The 20,486-nt window shown below is 33.7% G+C and overlaps 1 protein-coding gene across 1 annotated transcript; it reads left to right on the top strand.

Annotated features, from left to right (window-relative positions):
- Positions 1–1,194: 1,194 nt before the first annotated feature.
- XI-I (myosin) lies at positions 1,195–19,786 on the top strand. Its single transcript, XM_012221796.4, has 39 exons — positions 1,195–1,345; positions 1,477–1,605; positions 1,690–1,836; positions 2,500–2,645; positions 2,768–2,924; positions 3,362–3,420; positions 3,655–3,811; positions 4,025–4,174; positions 4,319–4,455; positions 5,717–5,863; positions 5,963–6,064; positions 6,585–6,642; positions 6,729–6,830; positions 7,525–7,562; positions 7,659–7,785; positions 7,870–8,043; positions 9,556–9,687; positions 9,885–9,994; positions 10,392–10,455; positions 10,563–10,740; positions 11,000–11,205; positions 11,420–11,539; positions 11,646–11,744; positions 12,031–12,252; positions 12,982–13,121; positions 13,575–13,683; positions 13,906–13,956; positions 14,036–14,122; positions 14,320–14,490; positions 15,732–15,881; positions 16,194–16,370; positions 16,774–16,908; positions 17,816–17,886; positions 17,968–18,067; positions 18,159–18,215; positions 18,301–18,357; positions 18,467–18,547; positions 18,636–18,718; positions 19,273–19,786. Exons 1-39 carry the CDS (start codon positions 1,340–1,342, stop codon positions 19,400–19,402), a joined length of 4,566 nt encoding a protein of 1,521 aa, XP_012077186.1. The 5' UTR covers positions 1,195–1,339; the 3' UTR covers positions 19,403–19,786.
- The last annotated feature ends 700 nt before the right edge of the window (positions 19,787–20,486 follow it).

Here is a 20,486-nt window from a genome sequence, read left to right as displayed (position 1 = left end):
TTTTTTAAAAACAATTAAACATAAACAGAAATTTGAATATAACCACTCTATTTTTGGAATTTCCTGAAATTTAAAGTAAAATCAATAAAAGGAGTAGCAACTCAAGTAGGAAATTCAAAATTTTCTACGTTCAAAAAAGTAAGAAATTCAAATTAAACAACCAAAAATGGAAAAATAAATTTGAACTCAACAACTGTAGAACGATTAAAAAGGTCACAAAAAAGGCATATTCAAAAAAATTTGAACTAGCAGCGTAAGTTGGGCCAGTCGCAAACCCACTGCCACTGCCCTGCCCACATGACACAACCTGCAATTTCCTAGCAAACGCACAAGTTGCTGTCGTAGCTACATGCAGTAGCAAGTAACAAAATCTACTACATCGCTAGTAGTAACAAAAAAATAAATAGAGCCGGCTTAATTTCATCAATGGTCATTAGTTTTTCACTTACCTAGTTATTAGTCCTCCAACTTAAATTTATTGTATTAAGATCATTCAATTTTAACTTTTATTTCATATTACCCACTGTTGTGAGTTCCCAATCCTGCCTATTAAACCAATTAAACTAACTAACTTGACAAATGTGATAATTAAACGAGGGTTAATCATGTAAAAAAAAAAAAAATCAACTCTCTAACTAGAATTAATCATTTAAAATTAACTCTCTTTAAAATTTATAGTAATATAAAATCTTTCTTTTTCTTCCTTTTATAATATTTTATTTCTTTTATTTAGCTAATTATCAATTTTTAATCTCATTTAATTTATATACGTTATCATATTTTTATTAGTTAAATGACAAGCAAGTAGAGCAACTCACCTTTTAATAATAGAATTTCTTCTATATATTAGTCCTATTGGTTATGAATTATCCAAAATTTCTTTATATTGTTTTAGTTGATGATTTATTTTAATAATACAACCACTTTTCCTAAAAGAAAAAGGAACCCTCAAAAAGCAAAATATTATTAAAATATAAGTTTTCAAGATATGATATTTCTTTGAGGAACTTCATTAAATAATATTCAAACATTATTTGAAAATCCATATTTTATGTAAATTCAAGTTGAAGAAAAAAAAAAAAAACAAAAAATGTAGATGTTTTGAAGATATTTAAGTAATAAATTAAACTTGAGTGGTCAATAGGAGACTCGGTATAAAATTGATGACCATCGGTGAAATTAATCCGATGTAATCAAAAATAGACTCCGCGACACCACTGTACTGCTTGAGGGTGACGTGTCGATTACGATACGAAAATACCCTTACATTTCGCCATTTTTGACTCTCTCTCTGCTACACCTGTTGAGGGCGGGAACCTAAAATTTTCGCCCAAAAACCATGCCCGTAACTCTCTCACCTGTCTTTCTCTGGTTTTTCTAGGGTTTCTTTAATTTTTCTGTATTATCATGCATTGGCTTCTTCGATAATTTCGCCTCTCTACGGTTTTAAGCTCTACTTTCGATTTCTGCTCACAGGAGCTCAAAATGAACCTCCGCAAGGGTTCTAAGGTATGGGCCTTAGATAAGAATTTGGCATGGGTTGCAGCTGAAGTAATCAATATTATCGGAAAGCAAGTCCAAGTTCTCACTGCGTCTGGCAAGAAGGTGAAACTCTTTGTTCCTTGTGATTTTCTTGAGGAATATTGAGTGGTTTTTTTGACTTCTTTTCGTGGTCAATTGGGGATGTAGGTTTTGACTTCTCCGGAGAAGCTGTTTCTCAGGGATGATGATGAGGAAGAGCATGGAGGAGTGGACGATATGACTAAGTTGACTTACTTGCACGAGCCCGGAGTGCTCTATAATCTTGAGAGGAGATACGCTCTAAATGATATTTATGTAAGTGCGTATACATACACTTGTTCACTTGCCAGTTCGTGTAGTTGACAAGTGTCCCTCGCTGTACATTTTTGTTTCATTTTATGAATTTTGATCAATGATGATAAAATTTAGCTTAGTTATTAGTTTTCTGTGCAAATTTGTCCATACTAATTGTATTTAATAATCAGGTATGGATTCCAAATTAGGATCTCCATTTTATAGAGACGCGTGGCTTTCAATTAGGCTATTTCTCGGCTTTTGTGAGTTATTTGAAGTTAATGTCATTCTTTTTTTTTTTTTCCAAATTGTTTTTTCCCCCAAAACCGATTTAAATTTTTGGAATTGGAGGTCTAAAGTCCAAATTCCGAGTTGGCATCCGACATGCTAAGTAAAGTATATTTGTGGGAGTTGGAATTATGCTGTAATTTGAGTGTTGACTGATTACTTTTGCATTGACATGCAATGGTTGCAGTGGACTCTGCAAAACTCAAATCTGATTGGAATGATTTTCTTGGTGAATTAATCAAACAACTCTTTGTCTGGAGTCCATGTCATTCCATTATTCTACCCATAATGGAATGTGGAACTTAAAAAATATTCCTTAGATTTTCCAATGGCATTTTTCTTACATTTTGCTATGGCATCATGTGGCCTTTTCTTTTACATTTTTGTTGCTGACAGACATACACGGGAAGCATTTTGATAGCTGTAAATCCATTCACCAAGCTTCCTCATCTTTACAATGTGCATATGATGGAGCAATATAAAGGAGCACCCTTTGGTGAGCTAAGCCCTCATGTTTTTGCTGTGGCAGATACATCTTATAGGTATATCACATTATTGGTTCTGTATGGAAATTTTGTCGGTATATGAAAATTGTGTTGATGAGAGATATGTATAGCTGCTACTTAAAGTTATTTAATTGGCTTATGTCTGGGTTTAAAACTAGAGCGATGATGAGTGAAGGTAAAAGCCAATCTATATTGGTCAGCGGAGAAAGCGGGGCTGGAAAAACTGAGACAACAAAATTGATTATGCAATATCTCACTTTTGTTGGTGGTCGAGCCTCTGGTGATGACAGAACGGTTGAACAACAAGTTCTTGAGGTAATAACTCGGACTTCTCATTTTCCCTGTGCTTTGTTCAATTGTGGTAGGACCCTTCTCTAAGACGAGGTAGGTATGCTTCAGTTTGAGGCTGGTATCTAGTGATAGTTACTATAGACCGATCTAATTTTAAATGATGCCCGGATGTTTTTATATCCATGTATTAATGTAGTTGCCATATTTATTCAACTTAAGTTTTGTTTTGAAAATAAAATAATGTCCTTGTTGCAAGAGAAATACTTCTTATATGTTCACCTAAAACATTTGGTTATTGAAGGGATATCTGTATTATGATGACTTGCTTGATGTTAGTGTCCTTGTAAATATTTTGACAAGACAATTGGCAGAATTTGTGTCTCATCAGTACATTTGGATATTCCTTATGTTCATATTTTTCCTATGAAGATATTGCTGATTCATAGTTTTCAATTATCCAGTCAAATCCACTGCTGGAGGCATTTGGTAATGCAAGGACTGTTAGAAATGACAATTCAAGGTTGGTTAGAGTTTGCTTTTCAAAATTTTAATTGATATCTTTCCCTGTAACCTGTGTATTGCAAGAAGAGATGCTGGATAGTTTCGCCATCTGAAGAATATGTTATTAAGATTGTTGGATGAATCACATTCTCTATTATGGTTTGTGCAATGTGGTTTTATATTATTCTTTAATTCTAAATCTTCTACCTAACATTGTCTTTTCTTGTCTGATTCTGTTGCTATGTCATGGCAGTCGTTTTGGGAAGTTTGTTGAGATCCAGTTTGATGCAAATGGTCGAATATCTGGTGCTGCCATTAGAACTTACCTTCTGGAACGGTCCCGAGTAGTTCAGATAACAGATCCTGAAAGGAACTATCATTGCTTTTATCAACTATGTGCATCTGGGATGGTACTCTCTCTCTCTCCCCCCCCCCCCCCCCCCCCCCCCCAAGCCTTCCCCTCCCTTCTTCCCGTGTGCATGTTGTTTAGTGCTAATAGCAAATGCTTTTTAATGGTTCTGATTTTCCAAGTTCAGTGTGTCTTTGTGGCACATTTATATCCTGTATGATGGAATTTTCTAGTTAATTGTTGTTGCCTTTGGCACTTTCTACATATCATCTAGGACGCAGAGAAGTTCAATTTGGATCATCCGAGTCACTTCCATTACTTGAATCAAAGTAAGACCTATGAGTTAGATGGCATTAGCAATGCAGAGGAGTACATAAAGACAAGGAGGGCAATGGATATTGTTGGTATAAGTCATGAGGATCAGGTTCAGGAACATTATACAATGCCTTGGTTCTTTAAGTTTTTATTTTAATGTTTCTTTTGGTTACATTCTTCTCTAATGTTCTGCTTATGTTGTGGTTACATTCTTCTCTAATGTTCTGCTTATTTTGTGTTACTATCCCATCAGGAAGCTATTTTTCGCACTTTGGCTGCAATTCTCCATCTTGGGAATATTGAATTTTCTCCTGGCAAAGAACATGATTCTTCAATCATAAAAGATCAGAAATCTAGCTTTCATCTGCAGATGGCAGCTAATCTTTTTATGTAGGTGATTATATTTAGTACCTTGAAAAATATATCTTGCTTAAATGGATTGCTGACACTATGACATTAACTTCAGTGCCTTTGTTTGTCTATCAGTTTTTAAATCAGAATTCCTAGATGTCACAATGTTTTGCTAAGCACAACTGCAAGAATTGTAAAATTGTTTAACACCAGTCTGGTAAAGACTTAAGAAAGAAGGCCAATTGCTCTAGGTTAAGTGTCGAAAATCAAAACGGTTGATTGCTCCACTTTTTGATCTTTATTGTCAATGTACTTGCTACATTGTCCTCTAGCAAAGAGAAAGTTGCATTAACTGGCTGGAATATGTAAGCAATTCTTACTTTGTTAAAGCTCCTTGTTCAAGTCCATTGTACAATGATGGATCCAGAATCTTAAAAAATGCCCATATTGCTTTGCCCTTGCCCCATTGCAACAGAAGAATTGCAGTATGATATGAAATTGGGAATAACAGTTCAGGAAATTTGTGAATCATAGTGTTCTCACTATAATGGTACATGTCAAACAAAATATCTGATGTGCACCATTATGTATGGGATGCCGAAGAAGAGGAGAGAGCCTTAAACCTGTGCAACTTTTTCTTTCTGTCTTCTGTTTCATGTGTTTTCATTTAAACTTTTATTTTAACTCCTTTTTGAAACCTTAACTTTTATATGGGCCTTTTTTTATGGCCATCTTACGGGCCTTGTTATCAAGTATTATTTAGGCTAAGTTTTACCTTTTATATTGTAATTAAAAAATGCCGCCAGTCCATTTAGTGAAGAATGTGTAATCTGAAACTTATTTTGGAATATTTTTTTTAAATATATTATGAGACATCTGTTGTCTCATTTTTATAGAATAGACTTAATGGTCAAATTTTTTATATTTTCATATCCTAAAAAAATTATTATGATGATTACAAAAATGACTTGAAAATCATCATTGATATGTGTATATCTAGTTAAATTTTTGCAAGGCTATGAATTTGATTGATTTTGCTTATGTTTTAAAAATTCATATTAGCGATGGCATGGCTGAATTTGATACTGTTTGATATGTTGACACTGAGACTGCTATTTATAATATTTAAAGTTGTGAGTGAAATAAATAAAAGAAAAGAAATGTTACTCAACATTTTGAACATGCTTCATCAATGGAAGTTGAATCTTTTTATTATTTATCAGGCATTTTAGACATTCCAAAGTGCATGTACTTTCCTTTGTTTAAGGGCTGTTGGTAATTAAATCACTTATTTCATCAGGTGTGATGTCACCCTGTTGCTGGCAACGCTATGTACTCGTACAATTCAAACCCGTGAAGGAAATATTATAAAAGCTCTTGACTGTAATGCTGCTGTTGCTAGTAGGGATGCCTTAGCCAAAACAGTTTATGCTAGGCTGTTTGATTGGTATGCTTATTGTCATTTTTCAGGAGGGGATTTTGCCTTTTCCTTTATGTGGAGTTCTTGTGACAATCTAAATTTCTTTGGTTTGGATGTTTTGTTTAGGCTTGTTGATAAAATTAATAGGTCTGTTGGGCAAGATCTGACTTCTCAGATACAAATTGGAGTTTTGGACATTTATGGCTTTGAATGCTTTAAACATAATAGGTAATGTAAAAGTCCTTGGTTGAACCAATTTTAATCCATGTTATTGCTATATCACAAGGTGCAAACTTGTTACAAAAGTAATTTATTGATCTTACTGTGGTGCTATGAATTAATATGGTGCTCAGAAGAAGTTCTGTCCTCATTTCTTACACTTAACACTGTCAACAGAATCTCTATTATGCATGTGTAATTTATTTTTGTTTCAGGCGTTCATATTCTCCGTAGTTCAAACAAGATAGTGTGGGCCCTGTTCTTGACCATTAACTTTACAAGTTTATCACTCCCCAAGGAATGTGTTTCTAAAACATCATTTTCTGTCCTTCTACACTAGGATGTGCAGTTTTGTTGTTTGGGATTTGCATAATTTGTGGTTTGCATCCTTAATATTCCACTATAGGCTTTGTTTAGCATTGCTTTCTGTGCCCTAATTTTTCCTTTACCATTATTACTATTATTTAGTTCTGAATTAGTTTTGTTATGCTTCCTTCAATCAAGTAATTCATGTTCTTATGTTCCACAGTTTTGAGCAGTTCTGCATTAATTTTGCAAATGAGAAACTTCAGCAACATTTTAATGAGGTCTGCAATGTTGTCATTCAAGAGGAGAGTTTTTAACATTACTATATTTTCCCCCTGGTCTAACTTGTCTTTTATATTTATTTCAGCATGTGTTCAAGATGGAGCAAGAAGAGTACAGAAAAGAGGAGATTAATTGGAGCTACATTGAATTTATAGATAACCAGGATGTTTTAGATCTAATTGAGAAGGTTCTCATCCGATTCCTCCCTTGAAAATATAATCTGCTTTGGCCAATATGTTGTTATTCTTGGAATACCTGTGCAATATTCTGCTAATGTACCTATCTGTTCCTCTCTTTTTTTCTGGATCTAGAAGTAGAACCAGTTTGTGTTTCCTTGGACTATGAAGCATTCTTCTATATGTTTGGTCCTGTGAATGATATCAGAGGTGCTACAAGTGTAAAAGATGGGTTCCATTAAGAAACATGCACTATTCTCCAGTTCTATGATTTTTGATTGCTAAATGCTATAGCATGTCAGATTGTCAGTGGCTAATATATTGCTAATACTCTTTTTCATGTTTGAAATTGTTATGCCAATCCACTCATGAGCTGCTCAAGGCTTGGCTTCAAGCCTTGGAATGAGGCTCGCGAGCTAGCTTGATAATAGTAAATGAGCTGAGCACAAGCTCGACACTTTTTTAAATGAGCTGATCCTTGTTCCAATATATGGATAACAAGCTGAGCTTTAGCTCAGCTCATTTGCAACTCCAAATGCATATATTATGGCTGTCTCTTTTCTTCCCCAGACTGTGAAGGCCTTTGTTGGGTCAATGTTTTCTTTATCTACTCTGTTCTGCTGTTTTTTCTTTTCCTTTTTGTTTCTGAGTTTGGTATCTATTTCTATTACTCTTCGACTTATGTCAGCATGTGCTTGTTTGCAGAAACCTATTGGGATTATTGCTCTTTTAGACGAAGCTTGGTACAGTTTGAGTTCTTCAGTATGACTTGGTGCGTTTGGCTTTATAACATTTCTTATAAGCAGCTTATCCTTATCCTGATTTTCATTTTTATGCAGCATGTTCCCAAAATCAACACACGAAACATTATCAACCAAGCTATTTCAGAATTTCCGGGCTCATCCAAGGCTGGAAAAGGCAAAATTTTCAGAAACAGATTTCACAGTTTCTCACTATGCTGGCAAGGCAAGTTTTATGTGTCCTTATTACAACAAGAGACTTTGTATGCATTGAAGAATCCTTATTATGAACTTTTTCCCTCTCCTGTAGGTCACATATCAAACAGAGACCTTTTTAGATAAAAATCGTGATTATGTTGTGGTAGAGCATTGCAATTTGTTATCTTCTTCCAAATGCCCCTTTGTCGCTGGTCTTTTCTCTTCACCTCCTGAAGAATCTTCACGATCATCATACAAGTTTTCTTCAGTGGCCACTCGATTTAAGGTATAACAAGCAATGTTATCCCGCACTACGTTGCGGGTATGGGAATTTTTTTTTTAAATTTTATTTTATTATTAATAAGTAAGTTAATTGATATTTTCTTATAACATTATTTTTTAAATTATAGTAATTTAAAAATAAAAAATTAAATTATTATTATAATTTAGTATATGTAATTCATTTAACATATATGTATTTGGTACTATAAGAAAAAAAAAAAATTGTAATGCTTGAGTACTGCTGTCAATTTATTAAGATATAATTTAATAATGATGTGATTTAATTTTATATTACATTTTTATTTATCAATTTAAATCCTTGCATTTAAATTTGACAAAATCTATTGTTTAAATTTATTAAATATTTAATTTGCATGAATTTATAAAAAAAAAAAAAATTGAAGACTTAAAATTAATGAATTTGAAATACATTTAAACATATAATTATTTCAATTCAATCCAATTAGACTCATTTTTTAAAAATTTATAATTTAAGAATTCACCACTAAAAATAAAGAAAGTTTCAATTCATGCATTATTTTGCATCCAAATTCATGTGCAACATAATATATTTTTTACGGTTTCTTATCTGAGGCTATTAATTAACTGAAAAAAAAGAAAAATTTAAATAAAAAATAAAAGATAAAAACGTGTTGTTTGATTTAGTATATAAGTCATATGCAGGGATTGAGCTTGGAAAACCTTTTTGGGGCTAATCAAAATTTTTAAAAGTTTAGGGCGACAGACCTATGTTTCAAGTACAATGGTAGCCCATGGGTAAAATGGAGATAACATAAAAAATACATGGTTTAAATGGTATTGCACTATTCCTATTATAATTTTTTTTCCCCTTGGCCTTAAATACTTTTACAATGAAAGTGGTTTTCTACTTGTTGTGTATAAAAAGGTATACAAGAGGTAGAAAAAAACGATAGCAGATTGTGAATGAAGAAAAGAATCCCATTCTCCTTTAAGTAGTGAAATTACATAACATTCTTGCAACCCTAGCTGTATTAGGCACAACTTGGAATAGAATCCTTCATTGAAAACAATGATGTGGCTGCACTTTATATTTTTATGAGATCTTGTCTTACACCTCTTTGTACAGTCAAAGAATGTTTCGTGGACGGGGAATGGCGTATGTGTTTTGTATTGATGTGTATGAGATGCATACTAATTAGCTTAAAATTTTTGGTGAGTCATAAGTTTTTCCTCCATTCCCCTCTCATTCCCCAATCCTTCACAGGAGAGCAACAAATAATATAATCTAATACTTTGTTGTAATGTTTCTGGGTTGTGTTGATATTGTTAGTCCTTTTCTATTTGCTATGTACTCAATCACTCTTCAATTAGCTCTGTTGCAAACCGATTGTGTTATTGTTTCATAATCTAAGTGACAAAGGATCACTTACCATTTACAATGGTTATGGTAACACCACTTTGATCTAAATACAAGCAAATTGCTGTAAATAACTCTGTAGTGCTCATGCTGTCTGTCATTTTCTTTTGTTTGTAGCAACAACTTCAAGCGCTAATGGAAACCCTCAACACAACTGAGCCTCATTATATACGGTGTGTGAAGCCAAACTCTTTGAATCGACCTCAGAAATTTGAGAATATGAGCATCTTACATCAACTACGCTGTGGGGTACTAAATTTATTTATTTTTCTTGTTTGGCATGCTTTCCTTCTTTTTTTTTACATGTTAGTGCTTTCATGTATCTCTTCTGTTATGTTGTTGCCTCTTATTCTTATTCTCATTTCTTTTCTTTTATGACGAAGAAAAAAGAAAAAAAAATGTCTACATTGCAAACTAGGGTGATGATAACTTTCTAATTTGGTCAGGGCGTTCTGGAGGCTGTTCGGATAAGTCTTGCTGGATATCCTACTCGAAGAACATACTCAGAGTTTGTTGATCGTTATGGATTATTAGCTCCTGAATTTTTAGATGGAAGGTGGAGTATTTTAAGACTGATATCTTGAGAAAAACCTGCCTGATTAAGAATTGTTATTCTGTATCTCTTCCAATAACTCCTCTTCCCTCCTCTCTTTGAGTGAAAATGAAAAGTACAATTGTTCTCTTGGATGATGCATATTATTTTTTATCTTATAATATATTTATTATTCTGCAGTAGTGCCAATATAGACAATGGCTGGTATTATTACAAGTCTATGTGCAGCAACTGGTTTTGTGTCTTGCTGTTCTTGAATCTTTTAAATTAGCTTCCGAAAATGTGATATTTTGTTACTGTTTTCTCTTGCCTTGTGTCCTTTTTTTTGGGTCTACTTTTTACTATATTTCATGCTGCTGAGTTATTCAACTTTTTTTCTTATATATACAAATTTGTTCAGTTGTTATGATGAAAAAGCTTGGACGGAGAAAATTCTGCGAGAGTTAAAGCTTGAGAATTTTCAGGTGTTCCATATAAGAGTTTAAGCGTATATGTTTTATCATTGATTGCGTTTAATGGTTTCGATGTTAAATGCTTCTGATATTCCTCTCTTTCTAAAATTAAATTGCAGTTGGGTAGGACCAAAGTGTTCCTCAGGGCCGGTCAGATTGGGGTTTTGGACTCGCGACGGGCTGAGGTTTTGGACAGTGCTGCAAAGCGCATCCAACATCGCTTGCGAACATTTATAGCACGCCGGAATTTTACTTCAACAAGGACTGCTGCTATTGCACTCCAAGCATATTGCAGAGGTCACTTATTGTTTGGCTCTGTCCTAGTCTGATTTATAATACATTCCTCAATCTTATAGTCTTCCCAAAACATTCCTAAATTTTGCTTTTTCCCTCAAGTTTTGTTGTTGTCCTTGTGACCTTACCCATATTGGAATCCTTACTTTTTATATTTAACCGCTTTTTTTCTTAAATCGGAAGAATCTAATCAATTATTTATATTTCGTTGAATGAGAATTCTTCTGTTTCTCCAATTAATTTCCTTCAGGAATATTTGCAGGATGTCTTGCTCAAAAGATTTATGCTGAAAAGCGGGAGACAGCAGCTTCTATTTCAATACAGAAATATGTCCGCAAGTGGTTATTAAGGCGTGCATATTCCAAATTGTTTTCAGTGGCTATAATTTTACAGTCAAATATTCGTGGTTTCTTAACTCGCCAAAGGTTTATACGTGGAAAAAAGCATAGAGCTGCGAAAATAATCCAGGTAAATCTACAAGAGAATCAGATTTCATTTATCAGTTAATATTTTCATACTATGGATTGGTAAAGCTCTTGATGTTGAGAATTTGACGGGGATGCTTATGAAATGCATATGATAGCAGACTTGAGTTTATTCCTCGTGTGAGTTGAGTTTGTTTTTAAATACTGATTCTCTCCGCTTTGGTCCCTGTTTTAATATGTAATATAAATATTTCTAGGCTTGGTGGAGAATGTACAAATTCCGCTCTGCAGTTCGACATCATCAGATTTCAATCATTGCAATACAATGTCACTGGAGACAGAAGCTTGCAAAAAGAGAATTCCGGAGGCTTAAACAAGTTGGAAAATTGCTAATCCTTTACATTACTATTTTAACTCTTGCTGTGCTACGTTTGTCAAAGAGTGTTAATCAGCAGCACCTCTTTATTTATTTGCTTTTTGTAGGAGGCTAATGAAGCAGGTGCCTTGCGTTTAGCTAAGAATAAACTTGAGAAGCAGTTAGAAGATCTTGCTTGGCGATTGAATCTGGAAAAACGAATACGGGTATTGCATTTTTGTCTTTGCAATCTGGTTTGCTTACCAAGTTGTTAAATTCTATTTGAATGCATATGAAAAGTTTATGTATCGATACTGACTAATCATACAAGACATATAATGAGTTAAGGCATGATTGGAGTGCAGAAGATTTAGTTAGATTGTAGAAGCTTTATTTTCCTTGGTGTTTGTTTATTCTTCAGTTAGATTGTAGACATCTTTTTGTTTCATTTTTTTCAACTCAATGTCCTCAATATCTCTTTGATCTCTCCTTCTAAATATACTTGCTGGACAGATTTCAAATGAAGAGGCAAAGTCAACTGAACTTTCCAAGCTTCAAAAGACATTGGAATCTTTGACTCTTGAGCTAGATGCAGCCAAGTTGGCTACAATCAATGAATGCAACAAGAATGCAGTGTTGCTAAATCAATTGGAACTATCAATGAAGGAAAAATCAGCTTTGGAGAGAGAACTTGTTGCAATGGCCGAGTTGAGAAAAGAAAATGCTCTACTGAAGGTGATTCATGTAGAATTCATTACTAAAGTTTTTTGCAGAACTGTGGATTCTGGATATGTGCTTTGGTGTGGGAGACTATCAGACTTTTCTTTTTGTTAAGCTTGCAGTCCATTCTGTTCTGTTCAATTCTAAACTGCTAATTTAGTTCTTAAAGTTGATAAGCTTGAGCTAATGTTAATGGGATTTATATACGTGTCTTAAAAGAAGTAATACCAATTTATATGAGAAGTGATTCATATAACTGATACCAACTAGTTTGGTATGGCTTAGTTATTGTTGTTTGAAAAGTGACAATATATATATAATGTAACAGAAATTTTCTTGGGAGGAGAGTAAATTTGTGACGACGGATATATAAAACCAAGTAAAGTACAGTTTCAAATAACTAACCAATTTTTATTAGTTTATGTTGCAATAACAGTGGATAAATTGGTATTTGTTAGCATTTTTTTTTTTTGTTTTTCACTCTTAATTATATTGTGTACTCTATTTTTGTTAATTGCTTAAATCTAGTTTAGATAGATGTTGTAGAATCTAGTAAATATAAATGTTAACAAATTTCTGGATATGATTGGTATGTCTTTACATGGAATTTGTCATGATTGATTGATTTATCGGGTTATGCTGCTTTATTGTTGCATTAATGATTGATCTCTGGGAAATCATCGTTCCTCACTCTTAACCTTTTGGTTCTCACGTACTGTTGAATTATTTTGCTTGCATTGACAGGGTTCCTTGGATTCCTTGGAAAAGAAGAACTCTGCTTTGGAGCATGAGCTTATCAAGGCTCAAAAAGAGAATAATGATACCAATGAAAAGTTGATGGAAACTGAAGAGAGGTGTTCTCAGCTGCAACAGAATGTCCAAAGGTAACCTTAAGTTGATAGTTTTCTATTATTAGCCAAAATTGTCAATTATGTTAACAAGGTTAATCCACTTATATTCTTCTACTGCAAGATCTTCTTTTCTGTTTTGTTTTAACTTGAGATTTATATTGAAATCTAGATGTCTATGTTGGGTTGATCCACTAATCAACCATAACATCCATTTTTTTTTCTTATTACTATTCTGAGATAGGAATGTCTACTCCATACTTAAATGCCTTGCACTTCCACTTATATGAGGAATTAGATGGCTGTTTAATAAGTCAATTTATTTGTATAAGATCCAAGATAACAAATGGAATATGTCTGCATGTTAATATTGATCATGATTATATAGAATGTATATTTATTAATTTCTCATTTTGGGAAGCTTGTTTAGCCAATGCTAGTGTTAGTCTTTATCTCAGCACATGATGATTCATGTTTCTTATATTGTAGTCTTGAGGAAAAGCTCTCATGTTTGGAAGATGAGAATCATGTTCTTCGACAAAAAGCATTAAGCGTGACTCCTAAGAGCAATCGTTCAATGGTGAAAGCATTTTCTGATGTAAGTTATTGCATAATTGCATTCCTATGCATATACATGTGTTCTGAAAGTATCTTTCAACTTGTGTTCATGTTTGATTGTGTTAGTTGAATAGTCAAGTAATTATGGGTTTGTATGAGCTTTTTCTTTTACTTCTGCTTAGCCATAGATATGGCAGGAATTATTGACTTGTTTATGGGTATGGTTTTCTTTCTAATGCTTTTGTTATTTTTAATGGAACAGAAATACTCTGGTGTGCTTGCTCTTGCTCAATCTGACCGAAAGACTATATTTGTGAGATACAGTTCTTCTGAGTTCCCACTGTAGTTGTCATCCATAATTTGAACTCTCATGGACATTGTTTTTGGTTCAGGAGTCTCCCACGCCTTCAAAACTCATACCCTTTTCACATAGTTTGTCAGAATCACGCCGACCAAAGTTAACAGCAGAAAGACATCAGGTTTCTTCTATTGTTTATAAAGCCTTCACTTCTAAGGTTGTGAAATGATATAGATCTTGCCATGGAAAGCCATTATATTTAAGAGCAACATGGTTTTACCAGTTTTGTGATGATGTCATGATCTTTTTTATCATTTCATTCTGCAACAGTTATGCACTGAGGATTTTTGAAATGATCATTCATTTTTTGATGTCCAGGAGAACTATGAATTCTTGTCAAGGTGTATTAAGGAAGATATCGGATTTATAGATGGTAAACCTCTGGCAGCCTGTATCATGTACAGATGTCTTCTTCACTGGCATGCTTTTGAATCTGAGCGAACGGTTATTTTTGATTATATAATTGAGGGAATAAATGAGGTTCTGAAGGTAAGTCAGGCACTTCAATCTTCAAATAATTGTACTTTTTTTTTTTTTTTTTTTTTTTGAAGCTGAACAAGAAATCATCAAGTTTTTTCCTGCATATATCACTTAATCTGATATCAAATTTGGAATTAACCATTCTTTTATTGTCTGCCCAGTTAAAGTTCACTCTCCTTTTCCCATATATGCTAATTTTTCATAGCAATCTTGCAATGAAATTTTCGTGATTGTCTTTTGCAGAAGAAAGGTTTAGGGCAATTAACTCTCAACAATTAGGCCAGAATAGGGTGATTGTGGTTGGAACCAAATAACATAATTGGTTCCAAAGAAACCTTGGAATTAAAATTCTGAATTAATGAAAACATCATCTGGAAAGTATTCCTAATTAGTTAATAGGCTATTAAATAGGACCCCTGATTATAAAAGGGAAACTGAATACTTCCTAATTAATTGACACACTATATAGGAAATTAAGAAAATTTATAGAACTTCTAATTTAACTTGGATGCTCCTATATCATTGTCTATACATTCGGAGAAAATACACGTTCTTCTTTTACTAATGAAGGTTCACAGAGAAAATTTTCAAATATTTTGAATTATAAAACTGCATTGTGTGAACATTTTGGGACATCACAACACCAAAAGTTGCATAAGTATTTAAGAGGGAGTAATATATTGTCTTAGGATCCATTTGTCCTGCGGAAGGAAAATATTTTCCACATTCTCTGGTGTTTGGAGCTCTCGGTAAATTGGTAAATCTGAGTATTTTCTTTGTCAAAAAAGGAAATTATGTTATTTTCAAGAAAACAACTTCCTTTTTTTCCTAAGCTTTGATAAACTCATTATGAAGGAACCCCCTACAGAAGGTGCACACAGATTAATCCCCTCACTGTTAAAGGTCACAATTTTTCATATCTGTTCACCACCAATCACAAAAGGCCACTATCAGCCAATGCGGGTTACCAGCATAATTTACTGGTTTTATGTATTTTTTCTTAAATTCAATAACAAATTAAAAAGATTTGAAGTTCTTAAAAGTCTAAACGCTTTTATCATCTTACAAATTGAAAATTTAACATTTTATCTAATTCACAATATTGCAATCAAACAACAGAAATAAGTTATTTGGAAAATATTTTCTCGAGAATTTACTTTCCATGAAACTAATGAAAACTAAGAATGTATGACTATTTTATTATTATTATTACAACAATTATTACAATTGTAATTTGCTAACTGTTGCAGGTTGGAGATGAGAACATTACCTTACCATATTGGCTATCCAATGCATCGGCACTTCTATGCCTACTCCAGAGAAACTTGCGTTCAAATGGCTTTTTGAATGCTGCTACACAGTTTTCTGCACCTTCTGGGTTGCCAGCAAGGGTTGTGCATGTGAGTATAATCACGAGACTTCGATATTGCAATCTTGATCTTGCAATTTTCTGCTATTAGAGGTCAAATTTATTTAACATGCGTCTCCATGACTATATGCATTACCTGAATACCTGAATTGTTCTCACTCGTCTGCCTGAATTTGTATTTTCTTTCAATTTCCTAATCCCCCTTCAAAATTTTTGCATATGCTAGTTGTGGCTAGTTGGGCAGGCTACATTTAGCCCTGACATTACTTTTTTTTTTCCCCAATTTCTTACGCTTTTACTGATATTTTCCTGATTCTGCTTATTTAATTTTGTCACTTACCAGGGTTTAAAATCTCCATTCAAATACATTGGATTTGAGGATGGTCTGTCGCATGTGGAAGCTAGGTATCCAGCCATACTGTTTAAGCAACAATTAACTGCTTGTGTAGAGAAGATATTTGGCTTGATTAGAGACAATTTGAAGAAGGAATTGTCCCCATTGTTAGGTCTATGCATTCAGGTAAGTGTTAGTCAAAGGCAGCAAATAGACTTGCTATGATTAGTTTTGGTCTTCTTGTTGCTTAATCATTATCCAGTTAGAGGTCCAATGCATATACTGAGAAATATTCATATTTTCATTCATGCAATAGTATGTTCTCCACCTGTACTTGTTACTGCTCTAGTTTCATCAAAGATTGTCCTGGATGGTAAATACAAATTGCTAGTAGTTTTAATGCATGTCCTGCTTATCTTTTTATGTGGGTGGCTATTTCTTAAAGCTAAGAATTATAATATATCATGCATCCACTATTTGGAAATATTCTTTTTTTTTTTTTTTTTTTTTTTGTTTTTTAAATTATATTGTCATTGTTGTTAAAATTGTTTCAATGTAATGATCATCCATATATGTCTTGGATCATTAGGCACCAAAAACTTCACGGCATGCTGGAAAAACATCTAGATCACCTGGTGGCATTGCTCAGCAATCACCCAGTAGCCAGTGGGAGAGCATCATCAAATTTTTGGATACTCTCATGGGTCAATTACGTGAGAATCATGTATGTGCAACATTTTACACTTTTATTATTGTTGTTTCAATCAAATGGCTTTTACTTGGTCGTTATGAATGGAAGAAGAGTACGCATTCAGTTTGGAGTTTAAACTATTCACAAAAGTACTTATTATAGGCAGGGATTATTTGAATTCATGTATGCACAATGATGCATGAAACTTGTTGTAAATGGGGAAATATTAAGTGCTTATAAAATGTCCTAGGATATTCACCACAAGTGCAGATACAAATAAGTATTGTAGTAGCAGAGATATAGGCGCTTCACTTGCAATTTTTTCCTTTATTTCTTTTTGTTTGTTATATATTCACTTTGTTTCTTTTGGAGTATCTCAAAGAAAATCTGCAATTATTACAAGTAAATATGATTTCACTTAGAACTTATAAGCTTATCTTTATCTAGTATTATTCCTTAATTAACTTATGCACTTTCTTCTCAAATTGATTTTGGTTTCTTTTAATTAATTAAATTCATTAATATGATCACATCCATATCTTGTTAGACGATAGTATACGGACATCGGGGGCACAGATCAAGTTCAATTTCTTTTGCTTTGAGTCATTCACATATACGCGCACAGAGTTCCTAATGGACATAAAAAAGGAATGCTAACGAGCAAATAATATATATATATATATATATTCAATAGCATTTGAATTTAACTTGTTTCAAATTATAGACTTTGGGTGGTAACAAAGATCATGTGTGGGATGGCCACATAATATTGCTCGCCTTAAAAGGAAGTTACTGAATTTCTTTATGTTAATAATGTATGTTCTTCTAGATCTCCTACAATGTGACTGCAAAATTATATCACTATTAAGACTCATATGCTATGTAAACATTTTTTCATTGGATTTGTGAGTCTTTGTTAATCTGAAAATTACACATGCAGGTACCATCATTTTTCATCCGTAAGCTCATCACCCAAGTTTTCTCTTTCATCAATATATCACTCTTCAATAGGTGAGCATCACGAATTAAAAACTCTATTCATCATGTGGTAAAAGGTTTTCTTTGTTTGCATAACTCAATTAATTTTCTCAGCCTTCTGCTGAGACGTGAATGTTGCACATTTTCAAACGGGGAATATGTGAAATCTGGTCTAGCAGAACTTGAGAAATGGATAGTGGGATCAACAGAAGAGGTAAGTACACCTAACTCTTCTGTTTGAGTACTTGCTCTGAAAGTCACAGGCTGAACTCAATGTTTTGTGTCTGAATTGGTGTTGAATGTAGTATGCAGGAACCTCGTGGCATGAGCTAAATTATATTAGGCAAGCTGTTGGTTTTCTGGTAACGAAACCACTATTTGTTTATTTGATGTGTAAGCATTAAGTAATAATTAGTATCATCTCCTCATTCTGGTTCAATCTTTTAGGTGATACATCAGAAAAGGAAAAAGTCCCTTGAAGAGATCATGCAGGATCTTTGTCCGGTATGGTCTTGCCCACCCATTGCCCCTTCCAAATTCCTTTCCTCTATCATCGATTAGGGAAATATTTTGATATGCATCTCAACAACCTGGTGTCATGACACTTGTACAGGCATTGACTGTTCGGCAAATATATCGTATAAGTACCATGTATTGGGATGATAAATATGGTACTCAGAGCGTTTCAAATGAGGCAAGTTTCAGTTTTAGAATCTTCAAACTCCAATGTGGTTAATTTGGTCGATTGATGTTTCTCAAAGTCTGACTAATTTCATCGCCAGGTGGTTGCTCAAATGAGGGAGATGCTGAATAAGGACAATCAGAATTTGACATCCAACTCTTTCCTGTTGGATGATGATCTCAGGTAATCTCCAGTCACTATCAACATTATCTGGCATGTCCTACATAGAATAATAGTGGACCAGACTTAAAACTACCCGATGGCCTCGGCTGGTGAGCCTCTAGGATTTATAATAGAAACCTGAGATTAAATTCTGCCATTATGGCATTTTCATAGTTGGGTTTATAGGTATAAGATTTCTGCACTGGTTGTCTTTTGATCAGATTGTAGAAAACTTCCTGGAGTAAATTTTCTGCTGGCTCATATATTGCAGTTATAGCAAGTAAAATATTTTCTTCACAAATTTCTGCATTAACCAAAGTCTACACTCATCGAAACCTTGATTTTTGTGTTGGTGCTTGGCTGTGATTTGGTTTCTAATCATGAAAGATGCAACTGACGATCTCTAGATCTATCTGATGCAGATTTTATTTGTTGTCTTCCTTTTTTATTTTGTATTCCAGGATGTTATAAATATGTTTTATAGAAGATAGCTACTAACTTAGGTTCTTTGTTCATATTTACCAATGAATTTGTTTTAGCTCGTAAATATGTTTGTTACTGCCATCTATTTGCAGCATTCCATTCTCCACTGAGGATATAGACATGGCAATTCCTGCAATAGATCCTTCAGATATTGAACTCCCAAAGTTCTTATCAGAATATCCTTGTGCCCAGTTTCTAGTGCTGCATCAAAACCAATGTTGAAGTATACACAGGAACCAAGTTTTTTTGGATACTTGGAAGAGGAAACATTTTGTGGTGCACATTCGGTAGTGGAGAATAGTCTTCAGCATTGGTTTGGCATTAAATTATTTGTAGGATTAGCCCCTAGTAGTCATTGATGCTTCTACTTTTGACGAAGCTCATTCTTTCTTTGTACATGGTTTTTTTTTTTTTTCTTTTTAAGTTCTAATTGCATATATGTTGTATCACGGTGATTTTTCACTACTTGGTGCGTTGTATGTATAGAACATCATCAAGTTTCTAGCATTAATGGATGTTGAACTCTATATTTTGGCGGGCCGCCGACGCCTCAATGTTTTGGCCATTCTATTTAAGAGCGTTGAGTACTTGAGTTATTAATTGATATTGACACCTCTTGGTTTAACTTTTCAACACTTGGCTCCATCTTACTACGGTTTTGATAACAATTGATTCTTTGATGCCCGCAAGATCGCAAGTATTGTTGCTCTAATGAATTCTTTAAATAGTAAGTTCAAACATGAGGACCAATTGCCTTTCTCTTGATTCAGGGGGAATTTTGTTTCATTGTTTGCTGGACTAGGATTAGTGGTGTAGCTTTTGAAGGAAATCTGTTTAATCAGTTCGAGGAAAAACAATGTACAATTTACGTTGTTACTATTTTTTTTTTTTTTTTTTTTTCGCTGTACTTCTGCCGGAATTCGCAATTCTTTTCTGGCTCCATTTTCTAGAGCCAAGCTGATCTGTCAAAATGAATTTCAAGAGATTTTTTGTTTACAATTTTATTATCAGAAAATGTTCACTCCCCTAAACCACCACCAAAAGTTCAAATCATTTCCTGAACTCAATTTTACAAAACATTAAAATCATTTCTATCTTGCATACCTACGCATCTTCAATCTCACTCATCAGGAAAAGGGGAGAAGTCTTCAGGATATAAATTTAATTTAGATTAAACAAAAACTGTAGAGCATCTTTACAAGGCAATACATGCGATATGTCACTATCAACCTCTGAACCTAGTTTGCGGCTTCCTCAGAAAGCCACGAAAATGGATGTGCCAAAAGCATTCAGATAAGTAAAGGTC

This window comes from Jatropha curcas, chromosome 8 (assembly GCF_041381405.1).
Source record: "Jatropha curcas cultivar XTBG-Jc1 chromosome 8, XTBG_Jcur_1.0, whole genome shotgun sequence".
In the NCBI taxonomy this organism is placed as follows: domain Eukaryota; kingdom Viridiplantae; phylum Streptophyta; class Magnoliopsida; order Malpighiales; family Euphorbiaceae; genus Jatropha; species Jatropha curcas.
The sequence above is the reverse complement of the archived record's forward strand: the minus strand, read 5'-3'. Positions and strand labels throughout refer to the sequence as shown.

Bases quoted from the DNA above. Each gene is read 5' to 3' on its own strand.
- XI-I (XM_012221796.4), top strand. The intron at 6,643-6,728 runs GTCTGCAATGTT...TATTTATTTCAG, and splicing joins TTCAGCAACATTTTAATGAG to CATGTGTTCAAGATGGAGCA. The intron at 14,491-15,731 runs GTAAGTCAGGCA...TAACTGTTGCAG, and splicing joins GAATAAATGAGGTTCTGAAG to GTTGGAGATGAGAACATTAC.